Source organism: Manis pentadactyla, chromosome X (genome assembly GCF_030020395.1).
Source record: "Manis pentadactyla isolate mManPen7 chromosome X, mManPen7.hap1, whole genome shotgun sequence".
NCBI lineage: Eukaryota > Metazoa > Chordata > Mammalia > Pholidota > Manidae > Manis > Manis pentadactyla.
This window is the reverse complement of record NC_080038.1, coordinates 9,587,711-9,610,995: the sequence shown is the minus strand read 5'-3', so window position 1 is coordinate 9,610,995 and position 23,285 is coordinate 9,587,711. Positions and strand designations below refer to the sequence as shown.

At 37.2% G+C, this 23,285-nt stretch overlaps 1 protein-coding gene across 3 annotated transcripts in view; it reads right to left on the bottom strand.

The window, feature by feature from the left end:
* Positions 1–959: 959 nt before the first annotated feature.
* Positions 960–23,285, bottom strand: part of MOSPD2 (motile sperm domain containing 2) — a 54,151-nt gene continuing 31,825 nt past the window's right edge. For 2 of the 3 annotated variants that reach the window (XM_036912941.2, XM_036912944.2), the window contains 8 exons: positions 16,800–16,924; positions 14,030–14,203; positions 13,276–13,388; positions 11,118–11,214; positions 10,161–10,257; positions 9,629–9,758; positions 4,083–4,185; positions 960–3,469 (listed from right to left, as the gene is read on the bottom strand). In XM_036912941.2, the coding sequence (XP_036768836.2) occupies positions 3,332–3,469; positions 4,083–4,185; positions 9,629–9,758; positions 10,161–10,257; positions 11,118–11,214; positions 13,276–13,388; positions 14,030–14,203; positions 16,800–16,924 (977 nt within the window). In that variant the 3' untranslated portion in view covers positions 960–3,331. The remainder of the gene's footprint in view (positions 3,470–4,082; positions 4,186–9,628; positions 9,759–10,160; positions 10,258–11,117; positions 11,215–13,275; positions 13,389–14,029; positions 14,204–16,799; positions 16,925–23,285) is intronic. The other variant, XM_036912943.2, reaches the window with a different exon arrangement.

Sequence of the window (23,285 nt, the reverse complement as noted above, 5' to 3'; positions counted from 1 at the left end):
GGGGACTTGAATGGAAGCAGTCTTACTTTAAAGCCCTTACTTCTAACCACCATTGCCCCAGGAACAAATGGGAGGATTTCCATTCTGGCGCCTTAGGCCAGGGAGAGAAGGGGAGCCGTATGCTTCATCTTGTTCTGACATTAGGAAACCTCAAGTTGCAGGTGAAAATTCAGGGGAAATAAAGCTGAAGATTGCTATAAAATAACCTATTCTTTCCTAGCTGGAGCTTACCCCACAGGAGCTCTTCTATTTCTTAGCAAACTGTATCTTTTAGGCGAGCAAGGACACATGCCCTTGGAGTCCTGGGTTGGTGTGGTCCTTCTTGGTAGGTTACTATTCTTTATAGCTCTATTTTGAGTTTCTGGGATGTTTTGTATTTCCACCTCTTACTCAGTTTTGAAGATGGACCTGTCCTACTCGTTCCATTTTTATGGAGCAGTAGCTGCCGTTTGGGAGTTGTGCCTTCTGGTGGTGAAGAGACCCCACTAACAGTGCCCAGCGTCTCTTCTGTCACCATCTCGGGCTGCCCTGCCACCTCTCCTCAACTACCCCCACACCCACAGGTGCCTCTGTGCAGGGACTGCCTTCCATGCGCCTGGCAGCCAGGTAGGACTTCTTGTCAGCCTGTTTCCTGCCGGTTGTCAGGCAGGAAGGTGTGTGGGTACTAGGACTGAGGGGATGTGGGGCAATTCTGACTCACAGAGGGCAGCTTTAGTGAGAGGTTCCACAATGGAGCCTCCAGTTCATGACAGTGAGTCCAGTGCTAACTGGGGAAAACAGTCAGCTTCACTGACCCTGGCTTTGACCCAGGGTCAAGGAGGAATGGGACACACTAAGGACAGGTGTACCTCACAGCAACTGCACCTTTGGAAGCTTGTAGCACTGTTTTTTTATAAAAATGCGTAACAGGTCAAAAACAAATTAACACGATCTTTAAAACATTGGAGTGAGCCTGAACATTGATTTTAAAATGCTTTATCAATTAGACACCAGAGATTTTTCCTGATATTTATTTCATAAATGTAATTATTTTTCTAAAACATATTAAAATAGAAAACATGTTCTTTCGATCAGTTATACAAAGAAAATACCAATATAGTAATAAAAATACTGAAAATATATGAAAAGCACCAGAACATTAGAGAAATCACACTGGCAACAATTCTAGGAATATATTCTTTTGCAATTGTACAATAAAGTGCTATTAAATCCAGTCAAAATTAGTGGCAAGATATAAAAAGTTTGGTATTATTATGAAATTTGAGGCTAGGTTTACCAGCAATTGCAATTTTAGGCAACTTGTAGATCATGCTAATGATATTTTGTTATGTATTCATGAAATAGTAGTTTCCATTCTTAAGTGAAAACAATCTAAATGTTGGTCCTTGGTAATTTGGTCACAAACAGGTAATGACCTGATTAAAAGTAAAATTAGTTACAGACTGCCAAAAATAATCATACAAGTAATTAAATAAAATGAAGACAGAATAAAATCAAATGTAAACAGATGATTCATCAAGACAAAATTTTAGATACCTTTGATTTCATAGTTAAATTTCAGTAATTTTGCTTAGGCACAATTAATGGATACATACACATTAACAAGATATGTTACTAAATTCAACTGTCTGTACATCAGGGAAGAACATTTTAGGGAGTCAATGTAATTTTCATATGAAACATTAAAGGGACACTGTTAGGACAATGCTTTTCCCATTTTGACTGATTACTTATTTATTTGCTAAGGAACAAAAAACATACAAAAATACTTTAGGATTAGAGGACATTAAAGCCAGGAATGTAACATATTAGGGGCACACTGCTGTGTACACACACACAGGAAGATAGTAGGGATAGTACTTAGGGTGGACTGAAGTCACTTGCACGTCTGGAGTTGGCAAACTGAAACAGAAAAATCCAAATTAAGACAGAGTGTCAGGTCAGTGTCCTTTTAAGGTTTTATTTCCTAGGCCAATAATTTCATAACTCAATTTTGGAATCATCAATTTCTCAAGATGAAAGCCACCAACACTATACCTCAGAATAAAAAGTTCTTAAAGCATGGCTCAATCAAAACTCAAAATTTGTTTTACAGACTATTTTTAGGCAGCCTATTTTTTATTTCATTATCATAAAGTAGATTTACACGTGAACCAACATGGACTGAAACTGATCATATTAATGAGAGAACAAACTAATTTCATTAGCCTCTGTTCCTGCAAAGTACGTCATTTTAGGAATCTCAGGACTGTCCTTGGTTTTACTGCAACAAAGGCAGAGTGTCAAGCAAGTCAATCAGCCCTGGTCTGCGCGCTTTAGAGGCAATCACGTGTTACCTTTTCACTCTTACATGGAGAACTGACACTTGAGTTTTGATTTTTCTTTCTTTTTCCACCTTATAGATAACCCAGTCTTTTGCCACATTTCCTTCTCATGGCTTGTTTTAACAAGGAACTGAAATGTAAATGAATTGTACCGAAAACTAACTTTTCAAAAAATCTCAACTACTTTTACACAGAAAAGAGGGTGAAGGAATGGAGGATCACGCGTTTCTAATGAATGAGGCAAAAGCATCAGTGTTCAGCCACAGTGAACCACATGAAGCTGCATAAAGACAACGGGAAAGTGACTGAAGAGATTTCCAAAGAAAATCCAACCAAAGTTCATTTTCCAAATTCTACTTAAATGAGAGTGTTCATAAAAAAGTTTGAGATTAATAAGTGGCAGGCTGTTAAGGAAGACTGATAAGAAACAAAGGCTAAAGGTGGTTTGGCATTAAATAGTTTAACATTCCAAAAGAATTTTGACTCGCATCTGGAAGAAATTCTCAAAATTACAAAGTCATGATTACAGAAGTTACTCTGTATGTTCTTTTCAATGTACATGGTCTTCTATATACATAGTATAGAAAAGCTAATAACTTGGCTCAGCTATAGTAATGCTGTCATTTAAAAAAGCAGACTACATTTTTTGGCTGCAACAAAGCAAGTTACTTATACTTTTCAGTTCAGCTACTATATATACATTGATCAAACTTAAGCTTTGAAAGTATTTAAATCAAAAGGAAAAAATAAATTATACCTAAGCCATTAATTTACATAACAGATAGGCCTTTACTCACTTTACTAACTAGCTATAGTCTCATATTTCTTCAGTGTTTCCTTTTTCTAACAGTTCATTTTCAAGACTTGTATCTGTTCTCTAAGTGTTGCACATTTCCTTTGAGGAAGCACAGATGTGTGACACTTAGTAGCATGGTAAAGAAGTTCTGGGTCTTACTTATTCCAACTGATGAGTGAAAGAGCCACGCTTCCTATGGAGCACCACTTGTTTAACTGTACAGCAAATAGAAGAAAGAGATGATAAAAGCAAGCGAGAGCATCGTTAAGGAAAGCAGCAGTTGCTGGAACCAGATACAGTGCTGAACTTGGTCTTCGAGCTTCCTATTGCTTTCTAGTAAACGTTTGAGCTAAAGAGGGAAAAAAGGATGAAAGATTTGTGTCAATAAAATAGTACATGAATCATGTGAATGACAAACAGGAATATTAAGAATCCCACAAACAGGAATATTAGAAATCCCAGCATTTACGGAAGGGGGTCCAGCTACTCTGAAAGGCTGGGAGCTGGAAATGCAGTGAGGAATTGGATTTGTTTGATACACAAATATGCATCTGCTTACTCTCATTTTGGAAAGGTCTGCTTTTCTAGTTGAGAAAGGAGCAAAGCAATCACTTCCCAGAGGTACTGAAACCAGCTACTCAGAAGACAGCCCCTTGTCTTTTTCAACTTTAAATGCACTACATGGTACCTTTCCCACAAGATCAAATTCTTGGACACTTCCCAAAGCACCATGTGCTTTACCATATGGTCCCTAGTCCAAATTGATACGGCCGGAGCTTGAAAAAAGTGAGCAGAGCTACAAAAGTAACTCACAACTTACCACCACCTCTGATCTGGCTTCCCTCCACAAAGAGAGCATTGTCTATGCCAAAGGTCTCCCTTATGTCAGTGGGGAAAAACTGGATTTCTAATGTTGATTAGCGTTAGTGACTTTGTTTTAGTCTGGAAGAAAGAACACTTACTTGTAGGTATATGTCTTCACTGGTTTTTTCAGACATGTTGAAAACACTGTCTTTTAATGTAAGTGTGGTTGGTTTACTGCTCTCAACAATATGGCACCTTAACCTATGAAAACCCAAAGGAAACAAAGCTTCTTTAAGTTAATGAATTATTTTAATAAAAGTGAAATATAAAATGAAAAAGTTAAGCAGAGACTGTAACAGGTGAAAGCACTCATCCCTCCCTGCGCACTGCACCCACCTGCCTGCTGCCTTTATCTCTGGAGGGAAGAAGGGTGTGCTACCCCAAACTATGCCTCTTTACTATAAAGATGATTTTGAGCTGCTTTTTTTTTTTTTAAGAAATAGCAGACACAGGAGAAGCTCTGAAAACGAGTAGAAGTTACCGTTTTGTAAGAGACTTTCACATGTATAAGGGCAATCTCCATGTGTAATGGCGTCTCCCTCTCTGTACCGGGCAGAGGAAGGTGACTCCGAATCTCTAGAAACTCAGTAACAACGGAGAAGGCACTGACTCAGAACTGCCTAACAACCTGCCCCTTGTTTACTGCACTTTGCCTGATGGTCTCCTGTAACAGGCTCTCTCACCCCCCAACGTCTTTGATCTTTAGCTGGAGATGGTATTTAAGGTGGTGCCTTGGGCCCTTTTGGGGAGTTACTCAGTGTTCTTGGGTCTCTCCATGTATACAGCAGGTATACATGTTATTAAACCTCCATTTTTCTCCTGTTGATCTGTCTTTGATTTACAGGGTTGGCAGGGGGTGCTGCCTCAGCCAAGAAACTAGAAGGGTAAAGGGAACATTATTTTTCCTGTCCCACACTTTGGCGACTTACTATGAGACTTGCTGAGACACTAGACTTGCTTGGGAGCCTGCAGATGGGACCCTGGAAAACCGGCAGAAGCTGGCAGAGGTAAGGATTCTTCCCAACGTCAGCTCTCCTGGACCTCATTCTAGTGCTCAGTCAAGAGAGGGGTAAAAATTCCACCTTGTCTCTTCCTTTCCAAATTTAGAAAATATTTGTGTGAACTAGTTCCTTGGGTATATTGACTTCAGTAGAGATTTTTGTGATGAGTACTCTTGTTTTCTATTGATCCTTTTCCCTCCCAGAGATGGTCAGTTTTTTGTCTCTGTCTTCTGTGATGTTTGCCATGAGGAGAACCACAGGCCACATAAGTCTTCCTTTTGTCTTGAGAGCTTGGTTTTGTGACCAGTGAAATATCCTCCCTGGTCTCTTCAGTGGGAGGATGCATGTGTCTGCATCACCTGGAGGCCAGGTGAATAGGCTGGAGCTTAGACACCAGGTGATAAGCAGCATTCTCTTTGTCTCACTGGGCCAGCTTTCATGGGAGTTTGTCATGAGGGGTCCCAGTCCATAGGGGGCTTTTGTGCCTCATTAGTGCTGATAAAGCCCCATTCCCGCAGTGCCTGCCCAGTGTCACAAATTAATGGTTCTGTGCCTGAAGGCATCCCACATTCTTGTGGAGGGGCAGGGAGACACCCTTTTCACTACACCATTCTTACTGCCTGTGACAACGAAGGCCTTTGCTTCTTTAGGCTAACTCTGGGAACGAACTCTCTGGATCTTGTGAGGGCTGCATTTTTTGCACCCTCTCTGATGCACCTCTTGCAGCCATGGTTAAGCCATAAAAAGGGCTTATTGGTTTGAGTCACTATTGAGATTATTGTAAGATCCTACTTGTTAATGGTGAGATGACGGATCCTTTGAATTGGAAAATCCTGTTTGAAAATTTTTTAGACAGTGCTTATACTAAACAATTGTTTTATTTGTATCTATGGAAAGACCACACTGAAAGGAGGCCACGAAAGAATATGGTGGCTAGCCTCAGGGACTTCTTTAGTAAAAGGTGAAATTACAAAGCTCTTTTTTACCTCCACCTTCAGAAAATATCTTCCAAATTTAGAGAGGAGTTAAAAGGATCAGTGGTCATTCAGTCCCTACTCACCACGATCTTGACTGGCTAGTAATAAGGGTGTTCTTTCCACCTATGATTATACTGTGGTTATCAGATAAGTCAGACAACCTCCCTGGGGTAAAGCCCCCCCTTCACAAAGGAAACATGACCAAAATTTCTCCCAGGCCCTTCTGCAATTCAGGAAATGGATCAGCTGAATGCTGATTTCAGGAGCTGATAGAAACAATAATATAGACTTTTCCCTCCAAGGTGAATTGGTCAAAGGTTGAATTGTGCACTCAGAAAAAGGAGAGCATTCGAAAGCCTTTGCCAGATGCTTTACACAGACATTTTAAAGGCACACTGATCAAACCCTGGAGCTTCAGAACATAGAGATCATTTGACTTTTGCTTTAGTTGGACATGTCCCTGATATAAAGCAAATTGGGTGGATGGGTCAGTCCCTTCATAGCATTCAGGCTGTAATCCAAGTCTTTGAGGAATTAAAAGCAACTGACTTTGTCTTGGAAATCTCTACAAAACCAGAAATGCAACTTTAGAAGCCATGCAAAGCCCACCTAGCCTTACCAGTACAGAAGCCTCCCCTATTTAATAGTTGTAGGTATTATAAAAGATCAGGACATTGGAAACAGAACTGCCTTGCACTTAAGAAGGAAAAATTTAAATAGTAATTACTGCAGACCTCTGATGATAGGCAAATATACCCCAAAACTTGCAGAAAGAAACTTGGATACTTTCTCTGTGCCTTTGAGATGTAAATGTTCTACCCCATCTTCTGTAGGTCCTGATAGCCAGTTCTTTGAAATACAAACTTTAGGGAAATAATTCTCATCAGAAGGGAAAAAGGAGCTATTTGGAAATTGGGCAAATGAAAAAAAAATACAAATACAGTTGATTCTTTGAACAAGGGTTTGAACTGCACAGGTCCAGTTATATGCAGACTTGTTCCCCATAAACACAGTACTGTAAATACATTCTCTTTGATGAGTTTCTTTTCCCTAGCTTACTTTATTATAAAAATACAGTATATAACACAAACAATATGTATTAGTTGACTCTAAATTTTGTGGGGGGGGGGGAATCAAAGTTTTATGTGGATTTTCTACTATGTGGTGCAAGGTCGGTGCCCCTAACCCCCATGTTGTTCAAGCGTCAGCTAAAAAAGCTTTAGCCATCTGAGCAGGTCAACTTGCCAACTGCCAGAAACACAACTTAGATCCAATGGTTCTTATATAAACTAGTGAGTTTTCTGTTATCATATCTGATTCATGGCTGAAATTTTAGAACTATAGCCAAAAGGTCTCTGCATCTGTCTGTGTGTCTGTATGCATGTTACAAATGTGTGGTATGTTTTTGACCTCTGGATGTAATTACCAAAGTTAATTTATAAAAGCTCTTTAATTGGCCTAAAGAAAAATTAGTGCCTATCAAATTAAGTATTCCTAAAACTCTTAGGAATACAGAATATAACTCAAATGTTTTTCAAGTTCATGTGATCTTGGATAATCTTTGATAAATAAAGCTGGGTTAAGTTTGTTGGTTTAATTAAAATAGGCATGTCTTTAGTTATCAACATTAGATATTATGTAGATCTACATACAACTTTTATTTTACCTGGGCCTACTACTCAAATAAGTTCATGTTGCCTCTGTTGCAAAATTTGTCAACCAGAAAAATAGCTTGGGATGACGGCTGACTTTGTCTAATGTCTCATTAAGTTTTCATGAGTTATCTAAACCTAATTGTTGGGAGCAAGTGATTTAGATCGATGTAAGTGGGATAATAATTTCTAGGTGACCTCTTTATCAATGATTGTTTTATGGTATGTCTAATTAAAGATTGTTTTCCTCTGAAGCTTTAGAGTTTTGCTAAGATAAATGTGAAATTCACTGAGTCTCTAGATTGTTTACAAAATTACTGAACATAGGTTTATCTACTTTTGGTTTTTTATTATAGAGGAACTAAAGATATTTGTGTCTGTTACTAAACATACCATGTGGCACATTGAAAAACTGCAATATGAAGAAGCATATGCTTCAGGAAATTATGAAATGTTTTCAAAAACTTGCCAATCTAAAGAATGCTGGTGTAACAGACCACAGTTGCTTACTTCCTAGTTTTCACTAGAAATTAAGGTTTCTAAGGGTTAAGAATTCTAAATATATGGAATAAAAACTACCAGAAACAGTAAGGGAAGGAAAGTAGGACATATTTTTGTCCAAAAAAAGGTTTAAGGAGTAGAGATACATTTTTGTTAAGGGAAATGAAAGTAATTTTGTCATAAAGTAAAGCTTGTTATTTCAAAATAGGAAACAGGAGACTAAAGGACAAACTAAGTAGATGTAGAAAGTTGGGAAGAAAGAAAGTTTTACCTTGTAAAGTCAAGCTGGCTGAAATCAAATTTGTTACAAGAGTTTTAAAAATAAGCTTTTAATACCAATAGTGAACTTATATAAAACTAAACTTAAATTTTATTTCATCTGCTAAAAGGACAAAATTTCCTTGGACTACTGGTTTGCTACTGGTAAGAGATTGGGAAAGGTCTTTCTTAACTTTTTTAAGTAATCTGCCTAGAATGCAAAGATTTTACACTTTACCAAAACAATTTCCTGTGCTTCATGTTCTCTTTATCATCAGGTCTTGATTACCTAAGAAAAATGAGTCTTCTAAACATTGAAAGAGCTAAGTTTTGCTCACAATTATGTAGCCTTCTGTATCTTTTGAAAATTTTTAAATTGTCACTTTAGTTAAATGGATGATTAGGTATTGTTTCATAATGTTATCCTATCTAGTCAAGTGTCCAAAATCAAATTGTAAATGAAGTCTTCTCGACCTTGAACTAAATTTGGAATTTTCCAGAGGGTGCCAGGAACATCTCAAAAGATTTGTTCACTCTCCTTATAAAAAGAGGGACATTAAACTAATTAGGCTTATTTGGTATGCTAAATTACATGGGAAGCATTATCAAATAAGAAGTAATACTAAATGCTCTTTAACAGCTGCTGTCCTTATTCTTCTTTTCCTTTGATCTTTTCAAGACCTGACATACAGGCACACACATGCATGCATATGCCTATAGTCACAGGTTTTCCCCTTTTTAAATAGGATAATGTCTCACATATTTTTCTGTGAGCAGGCTTTTTTTCTCCTAATGATATAGTATAGGTGTCTTTCCATATCCTAACAGACTCACCACACTTTTCTGAAAGGCTGCAGAGTATGTCTTCGTGTTGATGTACTCAAACGCATTTCACTACTGCTTTACTGGTTCTTTTTTCCCCATTTTTCACTAGTACAAACAATGCTGCAACAAACACATTCTAGTACACAAAGTGAGCATTCCTACAAAGGGAACTGCTGGGTCAAAAATATCTGTGTTGGTAATTTTGACACATTGAGATTCTTGCCCTGCAAGCAAGCCTCTGCTATTAGTAACTTCCTTCAGAAGTTCCAGGTCTCATTCAATAGGGTATCCCAGAGCCTTGCAGAGCTTGGGGCCCACACTAGAAGCCTAAATATCTGCCAGTGGAAGGGATGCCTGCCTAGTCCATGTAGCCCATTTCTCTTTCTGACTCTTCCCATCACATTGAAGAGCCTGGGAGTAAAAAGCATACCTGTGCTCCATCACTTTGTTTCTGGGAACTTCTTTCCAGAACTGAGTCAGTTCTGCTGGGCCTGTGCCAGATGACTGTTCCATTTCTGCAGCCATTATCAGAAACCGATCTTGGGCAGAGACTGTTAAACCTGCATTCCAAAAGCATAGCTTATTATATAAACAGGAACCTTTACAAAGGGTTGGATATGTGGTTTAAGTCATTATTCTAGAAAACAACATTAAGGAAAAAGAATAATATGGAACTATATTAAAAAAGGAAAAAGTTATAAAAATGATGACTTTCTTGGAAATTCAATTTCAACTAGCATCAGTTTAAACAATTCTACTTCTTAAAAAACAATTTTAATGAGACCCATTTGCCCACCTTATTTTACATGTAAGTAAACAAATGCCTAGAGTGTGGTGAGGTGACTTTCTGACACTCTATAATATCTCTAGATTCTAGTCCAACTCTGCTGACTCATCACCCAGCCTCAGCAACCCCCCAACACCAATCAACACCCTGCTCTGGCCATCAGGTGACAACTTACCCCCATGGGGAGACACAACTATGTCAACTGATGCACCAGGGTCACAACTGCTGTTGCTTGGCTTGACTCTGTATTTTTCTGGAGCAGTTGTTCTCACCTGTTTATGAACACAGTAGTCACATAATAAACCTTTATGGCTTTTCTGTGTTGGGGGGGGGGGCGAATGGCTTAAAAATGACTTGAAAAATCGGCAGTTAATCAATAAAAGTGTACAAAACAATCTTGGTCGTTATGCATAGAATAGGCCTTTCCCCATCAATAAGAAAAAAAAGCATCTCACTCTGTTTTTAAAAATATTCACTCATCTTGTAATTGTCACTTAGCCTTCCTCTTAAGTATTTATCCTGTCTGATAATTGCCTGAATTTAATAATAGAAATTCAAGAAATGGAATGCACATTAGAACATATTACAATAGCACTCAAAAACTAAAAAACAGTAGATAATCAAAGGACATACAGAATATCTTAATGGTTAAATCTAAATTAAATAGATGATGTAATACTGACAGAATGGGGGCAGTGGAGGATTCAGGCTTGTTATACTTAATGCTCAGTACCAGGTTAGTATCCAGCACCAACTGTACTCCAGAATATATCGCACCCAGGGGAATATGGACTTTTCCATTTTATAGTTTTACTTTTCAATGTTATGAATTGAATTATTTATATGAAGAATGATTTTCCTTGGGTTTTTATTTACAACAACTATTAAACCTGGGACTAATTTGTTCATTAGCCTATTACTGCACATTAAAGACTGAGCAGATTCCAGGGAAAATTTTAGATAAGTTACAAACACATGGATAGAACTAGAAGGCAGTACGTAATATGCCTAAAAATATCATAAAAAAACACTGTGCAAGTTCATTCAATATTATCAACTTTTCAATTAAAATATGTCAAAATCACTTCCCATGTCAAATTTTCCCACATAATTATGTCTTTCAGATATTTACCTTAAATGCAACTATGTTTTTAGTTACATTTGTCAGCACTATTAAAGTCTTCTTCTCTCCAGATTCTGTACTTCCAAAATACAGTTCTTCTGCTGGGCTAGATGATTACAAAAGCATAAGGTATGTGTATTAGCCAGAATAAATGACGATCTAATCATCAGCTTAAAGAAAAATATTTGGTCAATATTTTATGCTGATTTGTATAAAAAGATTTCATCAAAAGAAAAAAAGATTACAAAACAATTACCTACTACGTTTTGTATTTTAAGTACTGATTCAATGCATGCTATTTAAAAAGTCCTACAGTTTCCCCCAAGATCAAAAGCAAAACAGGAAGGGACAGAAGAATTAGGAAGATTCTCAAATAGTCCTATAAACAGCACAATCTTAAGGTACACTTATTTAAACTCTTTGGAAGGTTACAGGTGATTAATTAAAACAAAGAAGGAATTGCTGCTTTGACTTTACCTAATTACAAGTAGATCAGAGTGGGGCACATTGTCATATACCAACAGAGAAGAGCATAACTTAAGAAGAAATATCATTAGGGATGTATTTAAGTAACAGAGTAATTCCTTACTATAATAAGGGCTTTTCCTAAGTAAAACGGAAGAAGAAAAATAAACACAGAAATAAGATTTGGGGTGGGAACTGCAGGAAGAATTTGTTAAACAGTAAAATAAGCAAGTCTCAAAATGCATATTTTCCTATTATTGGCCACTGTAATGCCTATGACCTAAAATGAAAACTGACTCAAGCAAAGTTTGCATAGTTTAATTAGCCAAATTTTATCAGGTGCCTCCAAACAATGGGAAAGACAGTATTTTTATTTTCAATAAAAAGGTCAATTCTTCAGATAGCGCTTGACTTTGAGCTACATCTGTACATAGATTCATTTTATCTTAGGAATGTCCACCTACCTGAGATACTCACCAAGAGAACACACATTTTTAAGGAAGTGCTCTCCCAAGGAGGCTTTGTCCATCTTTGGACAAGCCATAAATTAGTGTGATTGCTGAATCCAATCTGAACTATACCACAGACAAGACAGGAAGGTTATGGATCTCAGAACTGCTCTCAGTAACCAGCACAGAAACTGTGAGCAGCTCTGAGGGGAGAGATGTTGGCTGGGTCCCTGAGTGCACACAGGAGTAGCGCTGTGTCCTTCCCAGGGGCAGGAGCAGGGAGTGGCGGGGCCTGAAGCATAGTCCTAGGTGTCCTGCTCTGCTCGAGCTTCCTCCCTAGCCGGCTCTTCTAGCCATACCTTGACAGTTTTAAGGCAGGACCTACGGTTTTGACAGGCCTCCAGGGAGAAACTGTGTGTAACTTCTAAACTAATAGAGGGAACAATGGGAAACCAAAAAACTCCAAAGAGGGAAAACGGCAAAGAAAAACCACGGAAAACATAACATACATGTGTGTTTCCCTAATACACACACACACACACACACACACACATACACACACACAGTGGAGATAAATCCAAATACAACAATAATCAAAACATATGTAAACAAACCAATCTTGTCAGAGAATCTCAGATTTTTAAGAAGTCTGTATTGTTCATAACAGTCATACCTAAAACAGTTATACAGAAAGGTTTCACTAAAGGGATAGAAAATTATTCATTAGGTCATTGCTAAATAAAGATGGTACAGCAATATTAACATAAGGCTATTATGTAGATTTACCAACCAAAAGCATCATTAAGGAGAAAGAGGTCATTACATAATGATAAACAATCCTGAATCTTTTGGACTGAATAACCTAGAAACAAAAGGAGAGGTGTTGAAATTTGGCTTTGGTAAAAAACCTGTTTTTTTGGTTCACCTTTAGCTTTTAGAAGGCCAAACTGATAAATATCGACCTACTTCAGTGTTGTTTCTGGTACCCTTGAACTTATGCAAGTCAAATAGAATCAGGAGAATGAGGAAAATACACACCATCCAGATTTTTTAATAAACACAGCTTAACAGAATAAATAACAAAAAGGTAGCTAAAAATATCCACTATGTGTAGAAACCAAGGAAAGTCTTTGGAAAGCCCTGAATTTTGTATTTCCAGTTTCAAAAACAGCAGTTTTCCTAATTTTGCAGTTCTCTCAAGATGATCAAGATATATTATTAAAAGTGGAGCTAATAAAATCCTCAACCATTACCTGATGTATAGTAAGGGACCTTTAAACACACTCAATGGTTTCTTGAAAGTTTTCATTTTGGAATCAACTTTTTCATTTTCTTCTGCTTTAGAAGTAGGTTCAGTTAGGGTAATCTAAAGACAAAAAAATATATGGCAAGAAAAGATAAATTTAGTTTCACACTGATGGTGGGCAGTTCATTAGGTCAAAAAGTGAACATTATAGCAATTCAATCCAAATTATAGTCTTTAACACAGGTTTATTGTATCTAAATTATATATTTAACATACATTAAAATGACCTTTAACATATATTTGAGTGCCTACTATAAACAGGTCACTATAGAGAATATAGCGTGGTCCTTCTCCTAAATGTCTTTAAATTTGTTCTAAATTCTAATGTATTTATCCCCCTATCAAGCCCCTGATGACATAAAAAGATAACAGCTAAGTGCTCTTTAAAAACTGAAATAGAAGAAGTAGATCCAGGTAAAGTTTTGAATTAATTTTATTTTAGATAAATAAGAACTATTTTTGGATAGAACAATTATTTCCAGGTGCCTTTGTCAATTTTTATACGAAAGCATGGAATCAGCCTTTTATACACCATAGTGGCACTACTGGTCAGCTAGTGCCATCCTTCCTTCTTTTTTGCATACGAAGATGTGGAAGGACAGCGGGTTAAGTGAATTACCCCAAATCAGAGAGCCAACTAGTGGCAGAATTGGGACTAGGCCATAGCTTTGGACTCAACTTCATTTTGTTGTCAAGATTACCTTTTTCAGAGCTGTCTGTTCTTCAGTAGGAATTGTCTCCAAGGTTTCTTTGCCATCACTTTCTATATCTTCTTTACTTGAAGCTTCATCTTCGCTAGCAATAGGCCCATTTTCACACAATGGTGTCTGGAAGTCATCATCTACTAGTGGTGGATAGCTATATCTAAATGGATCCTAAGGGAAAATAATTTTGTATTAGTCTGCTAAGAGGTGGGTAGAGAAATAATTCTCTTAGTAAAGTTAAAATCCTTTCCTCTGGCCAGGGAAACAGACTGAATTAGATAGTGAAATTTAAAACAAAGGAAACATTTCAGAACAGAAAAGGAAAGATCACTTAAGTGGTGTGGCACAATTGTCTAGCCACCTGTAAATGAACTAGCTTTGATCTTTGGCTCACTTTTTATACCAAAAATAACTTCAGATGGATAAAAACTTCAAATGTGTGTGTATACACGTATTTTTTTAAAAGCCACATAAGCTCCAGAACAACAGGAGAATTAAATAAACAAAAATGACAAAACCTAAGTAGGGAAGGCCTTTCTCAGCATAGCACAAAACCTAGAAGGCATGAAAATACTGGTAAAATTGAGCACACTAAGATGAAACATTGCTGAATGGCAAAACACAAAACCCAACCAATCAACCACCAACCAACAAAAAGAAACCTTATAACAGTATTTTATTTAAAGGTCACAACAGGGAAAATATGCCACACACACATCAGAAACAGAAGACAGCTTTTGTTAACTTATACAAATCAGTAACAAAAAGAACCCAACAGAACAAGGAATAAAGGAATGATAGAGTTCATAGAAAAAGAATAGACTACCCTTTAAATCATGAAAAATGCCCAATATCACTCACAATAAAAGAAATACAAATTAAAACCATGATAAAATAGTTTTCACCTGACACTGGCAAAAATTACAAAAATGGGAGTATGTGGTGTTGGCAAGGATGTGGTTCAAGCACTCCCACACACTCTTGAGAAATTAGCAAGAGCTATAAAAATTAAATATACTCATTGACCTAATTTTAATTCTGTGAGTTCATATTCTACATATACTGCTGCATCCATGTTCCAAGAGTTATTTACAAGGATACTCACTGCAGCACTATTAGTAATGGCAAAAGATTGGAAAATAGCTAATGTTTTTTCAAAAGGTAACTGATTAAATACATTGTTATATTCACATCTGCAATGGTTTAAAAAATCAGTTAGACTTCTATGAATCAATATGGTAAACCTAAAATGATGTGGAAAAAAACCACAACAGAACAATGTATTTTGTGTAATTTGTGACCTTTATGTAAAAAAATATAATGGATAGAGTATCTCCAAAGGAAAGCAACCCTGGGAACAGTGTCTGTCTATAGAGAGTGGCAGTGGTCAGTGACCTGAGGAGGGACACCTACTTTTCACTATACTCTTGTATTTTTCAGTCTTTGGTGGTGTTTGCTTTTAAAAAAAAACAATGTGTATTACTTTTGGCAAAAAAATTTATGTTAATGAACAGTAGTCCTCCTACAATTCTGACTACCACCCTGAAGATATATACCATTAGCAACAGAGAAGGGAAATAGAATAACCTTTTCTACCCCTAGAAATAAAAATATTTTTTAACTAAATTTATTCATTTTAAGATATAATTCCATTGGACAAATTATTAAAAATGACAAGTCAAATAGCTATTTTAACTAAAGGTAGTACCTGAAATGAACTATAGTCTGTTTTTCTAGGTTAAAATGTGAAAATATAAACCCTCAGAATAGGAAAGCAGAAAACTTCAAATTAAAAATACTGGTTCAAGTTTTTTCTAATCAAAGGAAACAAAGAACATACCAACACTTTTCATCTTTCTAGTCCTTTGATTCTAGTTGAATATAATTTTGCCAGGTAGACAGTGGCAAAGTATATTGTATAAATCAAGTGATTAAAATATTATCAATCAAGTTAACTCAAAGCATACCAAATCCATAGGTTTCACAGTTTATTAAAAAGGTCATTATCATTATTATGTTTCATTGTTAGGCAGTATTAAAAATTTAATACGTATCTATTTCTGATCTCATAAGTAGCACAATCATCTAAAAAATCTAGATAGTATACATTTTCTTTCAAAATGTTCAACAGTAAACAATTGGAGGTAAACTAAAGACACATCAAAAGGAAATTAAATAACTTATGGTTACTAATTTACAATTCATTGCTAGACACTAGAATACTATGCAGCCATAAACAAGAGTAAGACAACAAACACACTTGGAATGTGTTTGGAATGATCTCTAAGATATGTTGTGAAGAAAAAAGGATATGCAATAGTGTATAAATACACTAATTTAAAAGAGAGGAGGAAGAACTACATATATATTGTATTTGCTTATATATATTGCATATATATATTATAGTTGCTTATATAGGCAATACAAATCCCTGGAAATAAATAGAAGAAATGGAACTGGGGAGGGGAACAGGGTAGTTCGGATAGCAGTAGAAACAGTTTTTGCTGAGTACTTGTTTCTGAATGCTCTTCCTGAATACTTTTCACTTAGAACCATGTAAATATACAACCTATTCAAAAATAAAAATTTAACAACTTGAAAACTTACATATAAATTGCCTGTTAACACTGCTTGCTATTTTGGACTATCTGTGATCTTTTTTTGGATATTAAGATACTGCATTTCCTTTTTCCTTGAGGAAAGGCTACAGCCAAATGTGCCGTGATCTAGTCTTATTTTAGAAACAAGTTTCAAGCACTATACTTACAGTTCCACCCATGTGGGGAGGCAGATATTCTACACTGACATGGTCCTGGACTTCATTTTTACTTGCAAACTTCAACAAACTCATTGCTTCTGCACCAAGCCAGGATTTCACAATTTTGAAAGCAGCTGAAGGGAAAACAAGTCACTTCATTTAAATTCTTTTTTTTTTTTTTTTTTTGTGAGGGCATCTCTCATATTTATTGATCAAATGGTTGTTAACGACAATAAAATTCTGTATAGGGGAGTCAATTCTCAATGCACAATCATTATTCCACCCCAAGCCTAATTTTTGTCAGTCTCCAATCTTCTGAGGCATAACAAACAAGTTCTTACATGTAGAACAAATTCTTACATAATGAATAAGTTACATAGTGAACAGTACAAGGGCAGTCATCACAGAAACTTTCGGTTTTGCTCATGCATTATGAACTATAAACAGTCAGTTCAAATATGAATACTCATTTGGTTTTTATACTTGATTTATATGTGGATACCACATTTCTCTCTTTATTATTATTATTTTTAATAAAATGCTGAAGTGGTAGGTAGATACAAGATAAAGGTAGAAAACATAGTTTAGTGTTGTAAGAGAGCACATGTAGATGATCAGGTGTGTGCCTGTAGACTATGTGTTAATCCAAGCTAGACCAGGGCAATAAAACATCCACGTATGCAAAGATTTCTCTCAGAACGGGGGGGTGAGGTTCTAAGCCTCACCTCTGTTGATCCCCAATTTCTCACCTGATGGCCCCCCTGCGACTGTGCCTGTCTTAGGTTGTTCCTCCCTTGAGGAATCTTACCCGTCTCTGGCTAACCAGTCATCTTCCGGGGCCATACAGGGAAATGTGAAGTTGGTAAGTGAGAGAGAAGCCTTATTGTTTGAAAAAGTTAGCTTTTTACTTCTTTGCATATTTATGCCCTGTGGCTTCTATGCCCAGCATTTGTCTTGAGGTATCTTTACCACTTGGAAGAATTATGATACTCGGTAAATTTGATATGAGGCACGAATTCTATTTAAGGGTTGTAATTAGGAAGGAAGAAGAAAAGCTATAGAAGTAGCAGGCGGAAGAAAACATGGGAAGATTGATTATTTCTTTGATATATCTTCTTGTAGAGTAACTTCAGCATGTATAGGTTTTAAGCTACTACTTAAATTGCACACACACATTAACATAATAGGAGTATAGTTACATAACCAAAGCATATCTGTAATTACCAGCCATCTGCAGTGAAACCAAGAAAACCAGTTAGGCACCTTAGGCATTTGTGAAAACTTATCTATGATATGGTGGATATTGTCCAACTGAACTAGAACAGTCTGAGAGAAATCAGACAAATTAAAACAACCCATTCCTGGGGACTGTTCACATGCCATATGTTCTTTTAACAGTAAATAGTTTTTAGTTGTAAGACTTTGGAGCGCTACAATTTGTACGTCTCCAAATTCTTGGTTGAGTTCCAACAGTATAGATCCAGTCCAATTTTGTTGTTTTACTGTATGCACAGGCCAGCTTAGATATCTCCTTCCTCATTCCCATGGCAAGTCCAGGAACTGGTGGGATGAGTGCATCTACAGCTGTAGCAGTGCGTGGATCTTTGTTGGGGTTTTTTGATGATCATCTTCTGGCATGAGTCTTCCAGAGAGTGCAGATGTTGGAAGTTCTTTTTCATATCGTATCTTAGTTCATTTTCGGGGTAGCCCAATTAGGCTTTGATCCTCTGTATAAACACAAACAGACCCTTTGCCTACACTTTTATATGCCCTTTATACCCTTGTGTAGAACTCGTTGGAGGTTACCACACAGGAACTGCCCTTTTTTTTTTTTTTTTTGCTATCACTAATCTACACTTACATGACGAATATTATGTTTACTAGGCTCTCCCCTATACCAGGTCTCCCCTATAAACCCCTTTACAGTCACTGTCCATCAGCATAGCAAAATGTTGTAGAATCACTACTTGCCTTCTCTGTGTTGTACAGCCCTCCCTTTTCTCCTACCCCCCCATGCATGTTAATCTTAATACCCCCCTACTTCTCCCCCCCTTATCCCTCCCTACCCACCCATCCTCCCCAGTCCCTTTCCCTTTGGTACCTGTTAGTCCATTCTTGAGTTCTGTGATTCTGCTGCTGTTTTGTTCCTTCAGTTTTTCCTTTGTTCTTATATTCCACAGATAAGTGAAATCATTTGGTATTTCTCTTTCTCCGCTTGGCTTGTTTCACTGAGCATAATACCCTCCAGCTCCATCCATGTTGCTGCAAATGATTGGATTTGCCCTTTTCTTATAGCTGAGTAGTATTCCATTGTGTATATGTACCACATCTTCTTTATCCATTCATCTATTGATGGACATTTAGGTTGCTTCCAATTCTTGGCTATTGTAAATAGTGCTGCGATAAACATAGGGGTGCATCTGTCTTTCTCAAACTTGATTGCTGCATTCTTAGGGTAAATTCCTAGGAGTGCAATTCCTGGGTCAAATGGTAAGTCTGTTTTGAGCATTTTGATGTACCTCCATACTGCTTTCCACAATGGTTGAACTAACTTACATTCCCACCAGCAGTGTAGGAGGGTTCCCCTTTCTCCACAGCCTCGCCAACATTTGTTGTTGTTTGTCTTTTGGATGGCAGCCATCCTTACTGGTGTGAGGTGATACCTCATTGTAGTTTTAATTTGCATTTCTCTGATAATTAGCGATGTGGAGCATCTTTTCATGTGTCTGTTGGCCATCTGTATTTCTTTTTTGGAGAACTGTCTGTTCAGTTCCTCTGCCCATTTTTTAATTGGGTTGTTTGTTTTTTGTTTGTTGAGGCGTGAGAGCTCCTTATATATTCTGGACGTCAAGCCTTTATCGGATGTGTCATTTTCAAATATATTCTCCCATACTGTAGGGATCCTTCTTGTTCTATTGATGGTGTCTTTTGCTGTACAGAAGCTTTTCAGCTTAATATAGTCCCACTTACTCATTTTTGCTGTTGTTTTCCTTGCCCGGGGAGATATGTTCAAGAAGAGGTCACTCATGTTTATGTCTAAGAGGTTTTCGCCTATGTTTTCTTCCAAGAGTTTAATGGTTTCATGGCTTACATTCAGGTCTTTGATCCATTTTGAGTTTACTTTTGTATATGGGGTTAGACAATGGTCCAGTTTCATTCTCCTACATGTAGCTGTCCAGTTTTGCCAGCACCACCTGTTGAAGAGACTGTCATTTCGCCATTGTATGTCCATGGCTCCTTTATCAAATATTAATTGACCATATATGTCTGGGTTAATGTCTGGATTCTCTAGTCTGTTCCATTGATCTGTGGCTCTGCTCTTGTGCCAGTACCAAATTGTCTTGATTACTATGGCTTTATAGTAGAGCTTGAAGTTGGGGAGTGAGATCCCCCCTACTTTATTCTTCTTTCTCAGGATTGCTTTGGCTATTCGGGGTCTTTGGTGTTTCCATATGAATTTTTGAATTATTTGTTCCAGTTCATTGAAGAATGTTGCTGGTAGTTTCATAGGGATTGCATCAAATCTGTATATTGCTTTGGGCAGGATGGCCATTTTAACGATATTAATTCTTCCTAGCCACGAGCATGGGATGAGTTTCCATCTGTTAGTGTCCCCTTTAATTTCTCTTAAGAGTGACTTGTAGTTTTCAGAGTATAAGTCTTTCACTTCTTTGGTTAGGTTTATTCCTAGGTATTTTATTTTTTTTGATGCAATTGTGAATGGAGTTGTTTTCCTGATTTCTCTCTCTGTTGGTTCATTGTTAGTATATAGGAAAGCCACAGATTTGTGTGTGTTGATTTTGTATCCTGCAACTTTGCTGTATTCCGATATCAGTTCTAGTAATTTTGGGGTGGAGTCTTTAGGGTTTTTTATGTACAGTATCATGTCATCTGCAAATAGTGACAGTTTAACTTCTTCTTTACCAATCTGGATTCCTTGTATTTCTTTATTTTGTCTGATTGCCGTGGCTAGGACCTCCAGTACTATGTTAAATAACAGTGGAGAGAGTGGGCATCCCTGTCTAGTTCCCGATCTCAGAGGAAATGCTTTCAGCTTCTCGCTGTTCAATATAATGTTGGCTGTGGGTTTATCATAGATGGCCTTTATTATGTTGAGGTACTTGCCCTCTATTCCCATTTTGCTGAGAGTTTTTAACATGAATGGATGTTGAACTTTGTCAAATGCTTTTTCAGCATCTATGGAGATGATCATGTGGTTTTTGTCTTTCTTTTTGTTGATGTGGTGGATGATGTTGATGGACTTTCGAATGTTGTACCATCCTTGCATCCCTGGAATGAATCCCACTTGGTCATGGTGTATGATCCTTTTGATGTATTTTTGAATTCGGTTTGCTAATATTTTGTTGAGTATTTTTGCATCTACGTTCATCAGGGATATTGGTCTGTAGTTTTCTTTTTTGGTGGGGTCTTTGCCTGGTTTTGGTATTAGGGTGATGTTAGCTTCATAGAATGAGTTTGGGAGTATCCCCTCCTCCTCTATTTTTTGGAAAACTTTAAGGAGAATGGGTATTATGTCTTCCCTGTATGTCTGATAAAATTCCGAGGTAAATCCATCTGGCCCGGGGGTTTTGTTCTTTGGTAGTTTTTTGATTACCTCTTCAATTTCGTTGCTGGTAATTGGTCTGTTTAGATTTTCTGTTTCTTCCTGGGTCAATCTTGGAAGGTTATATTTTTCTAGGAAGTTGTCCATTTCTCCTAGGTTTCCCAGCTTGTTAGCATATAGGTTTTCATAGTATTCTCCAATAATTCTTTGCATTTCCGTGGGGTCCGTCGTGATTTTTCCTTTCTCGTTTCTGATACTGTTGATTTGTGTTGACTCTCTTTTCTTCTTAATAAGTCTGGCTAGAGGCTTATCTATTTTGTTTATTTTCTCGAAGAACCAGCTCTTGGTTTCATTGATTTTTGCTATTGTTTTATTCTTCTCAATTTTATTTATTTCTTCTCTGATCTTTATTATGTCCCTCCTTCTGCTGACCTTAGGCCTCATCTGTTCTTCTTTTTCCAATTTCGATAATTGTGACATTAGACCATTCATTTGGGATTGCTCTTCCTTTTTTAAATATGCTTGGATTGCTATATACTTTCCTCTTAAGACTGCTTTTGCTGTGTCCCACAGAAGTTGGGGCTTAGTGTTGTTGTTGTCATTTGTTTCCATATATTGCTGGATCTCCATTTTGATTTGGTCATTGATCCATTGATTATTTAGGAGCGTGTTGTTAAGCCTCCATGTGTTTGTGAGCCTCTTTGCTTTCTTTGTACAGTTTATTTCTAGTTTTATGCCTTTGTGGTCTGAAAAGTTGGTTGGTAGGATTTCAATCTTTTGGAATTTTCTGAGGCTCTTTTTGTGGCCTAGTATGTGGTCTATTCTGGAGAATGTTCCATGTGCACTTGAGAAGAATGTATATCCCGCTGCTTTTGGATGTAGAGTTCTATAGATGTCTATTAGGTCCATCTGCTCTACTGTGTTGTTCAGTGCTTCCGTGTCCTTACTTATTTTCTGCCCAGTGGATCTATCCTTTGGGGTGAGTGGTGTGTTGAAGTCTCCTAGAATGAATGCATTGCAGTCTATATCCCCCTTTAGTTCTGTTAGTATTTGTTTCACATATGCTGGTGCTCCTGTGTTGGGTGCATATATATTTAGAATGGTTATATCCTCTTGTTTGACTGAGCCCTTTATCATTATGTAGTGTCCTTCTTTATCTCTTGTTACTTTCTTTGTTTTGAAGTCTATTTTGTCTGATATTAGTACTGCAACCCCTGCTTTCTTCTCACTGTTGTTTGCTTGAAATATGTTTTTCCATCCCTTGACTTTTAGTCTGTACATGTCTTTGGGTTTGAGGTGAGTTTCTTGTAAGCAGCATATAGATGGGTCTTGCTTTTTTATCCATTCTGTTACTCTGTGTCTTTTGATTGGTGCATTCAACCCATTAACATTTAGGGTGACTATTGAAAGATATGTACTTATTGCCATTGCAGGCTTTAAATTCGTGGTTACCAAAGGTTCAAGGTTAGCCTCTTTAGTATCTTACTGCCTAACTTAGCTCGCTTATTGAGCTGTTATATACACTGTCTGGAGATTCTTTTCTTCTCTCCCTTCTTGTTCCTCCTCCTCGATTCTTCATATGTTTGGTGTTTTGTGCTGTGCTCTTTCTAGGAGTGCTCCCATCTAGAGCAGTCCCTGTAAGATGTTCTGTAGAGGTGGTTTGTGGAAAGCAAATTCCCTCAGCTTTTGTTTGTCTGGGAATTGTTTAGTCCCACCGTCATATTTGAATGATAGTCGTGCTGGATACAGTATCCTTGGTTCAAGGCCCTTCTGTTTCATTGTATTAAATATATCATGCCATTCTCTTCTGGCCTGTAGGGTTTCTGTTGAGAAATCTGACATTAGCCTGATGGGTTTCCCTTTATAGGTGACCTTTTTCTCTCTAGCTGCCTTTAACACTCTTTCCTTGTCCTTGATCTTTGCCATTTTAA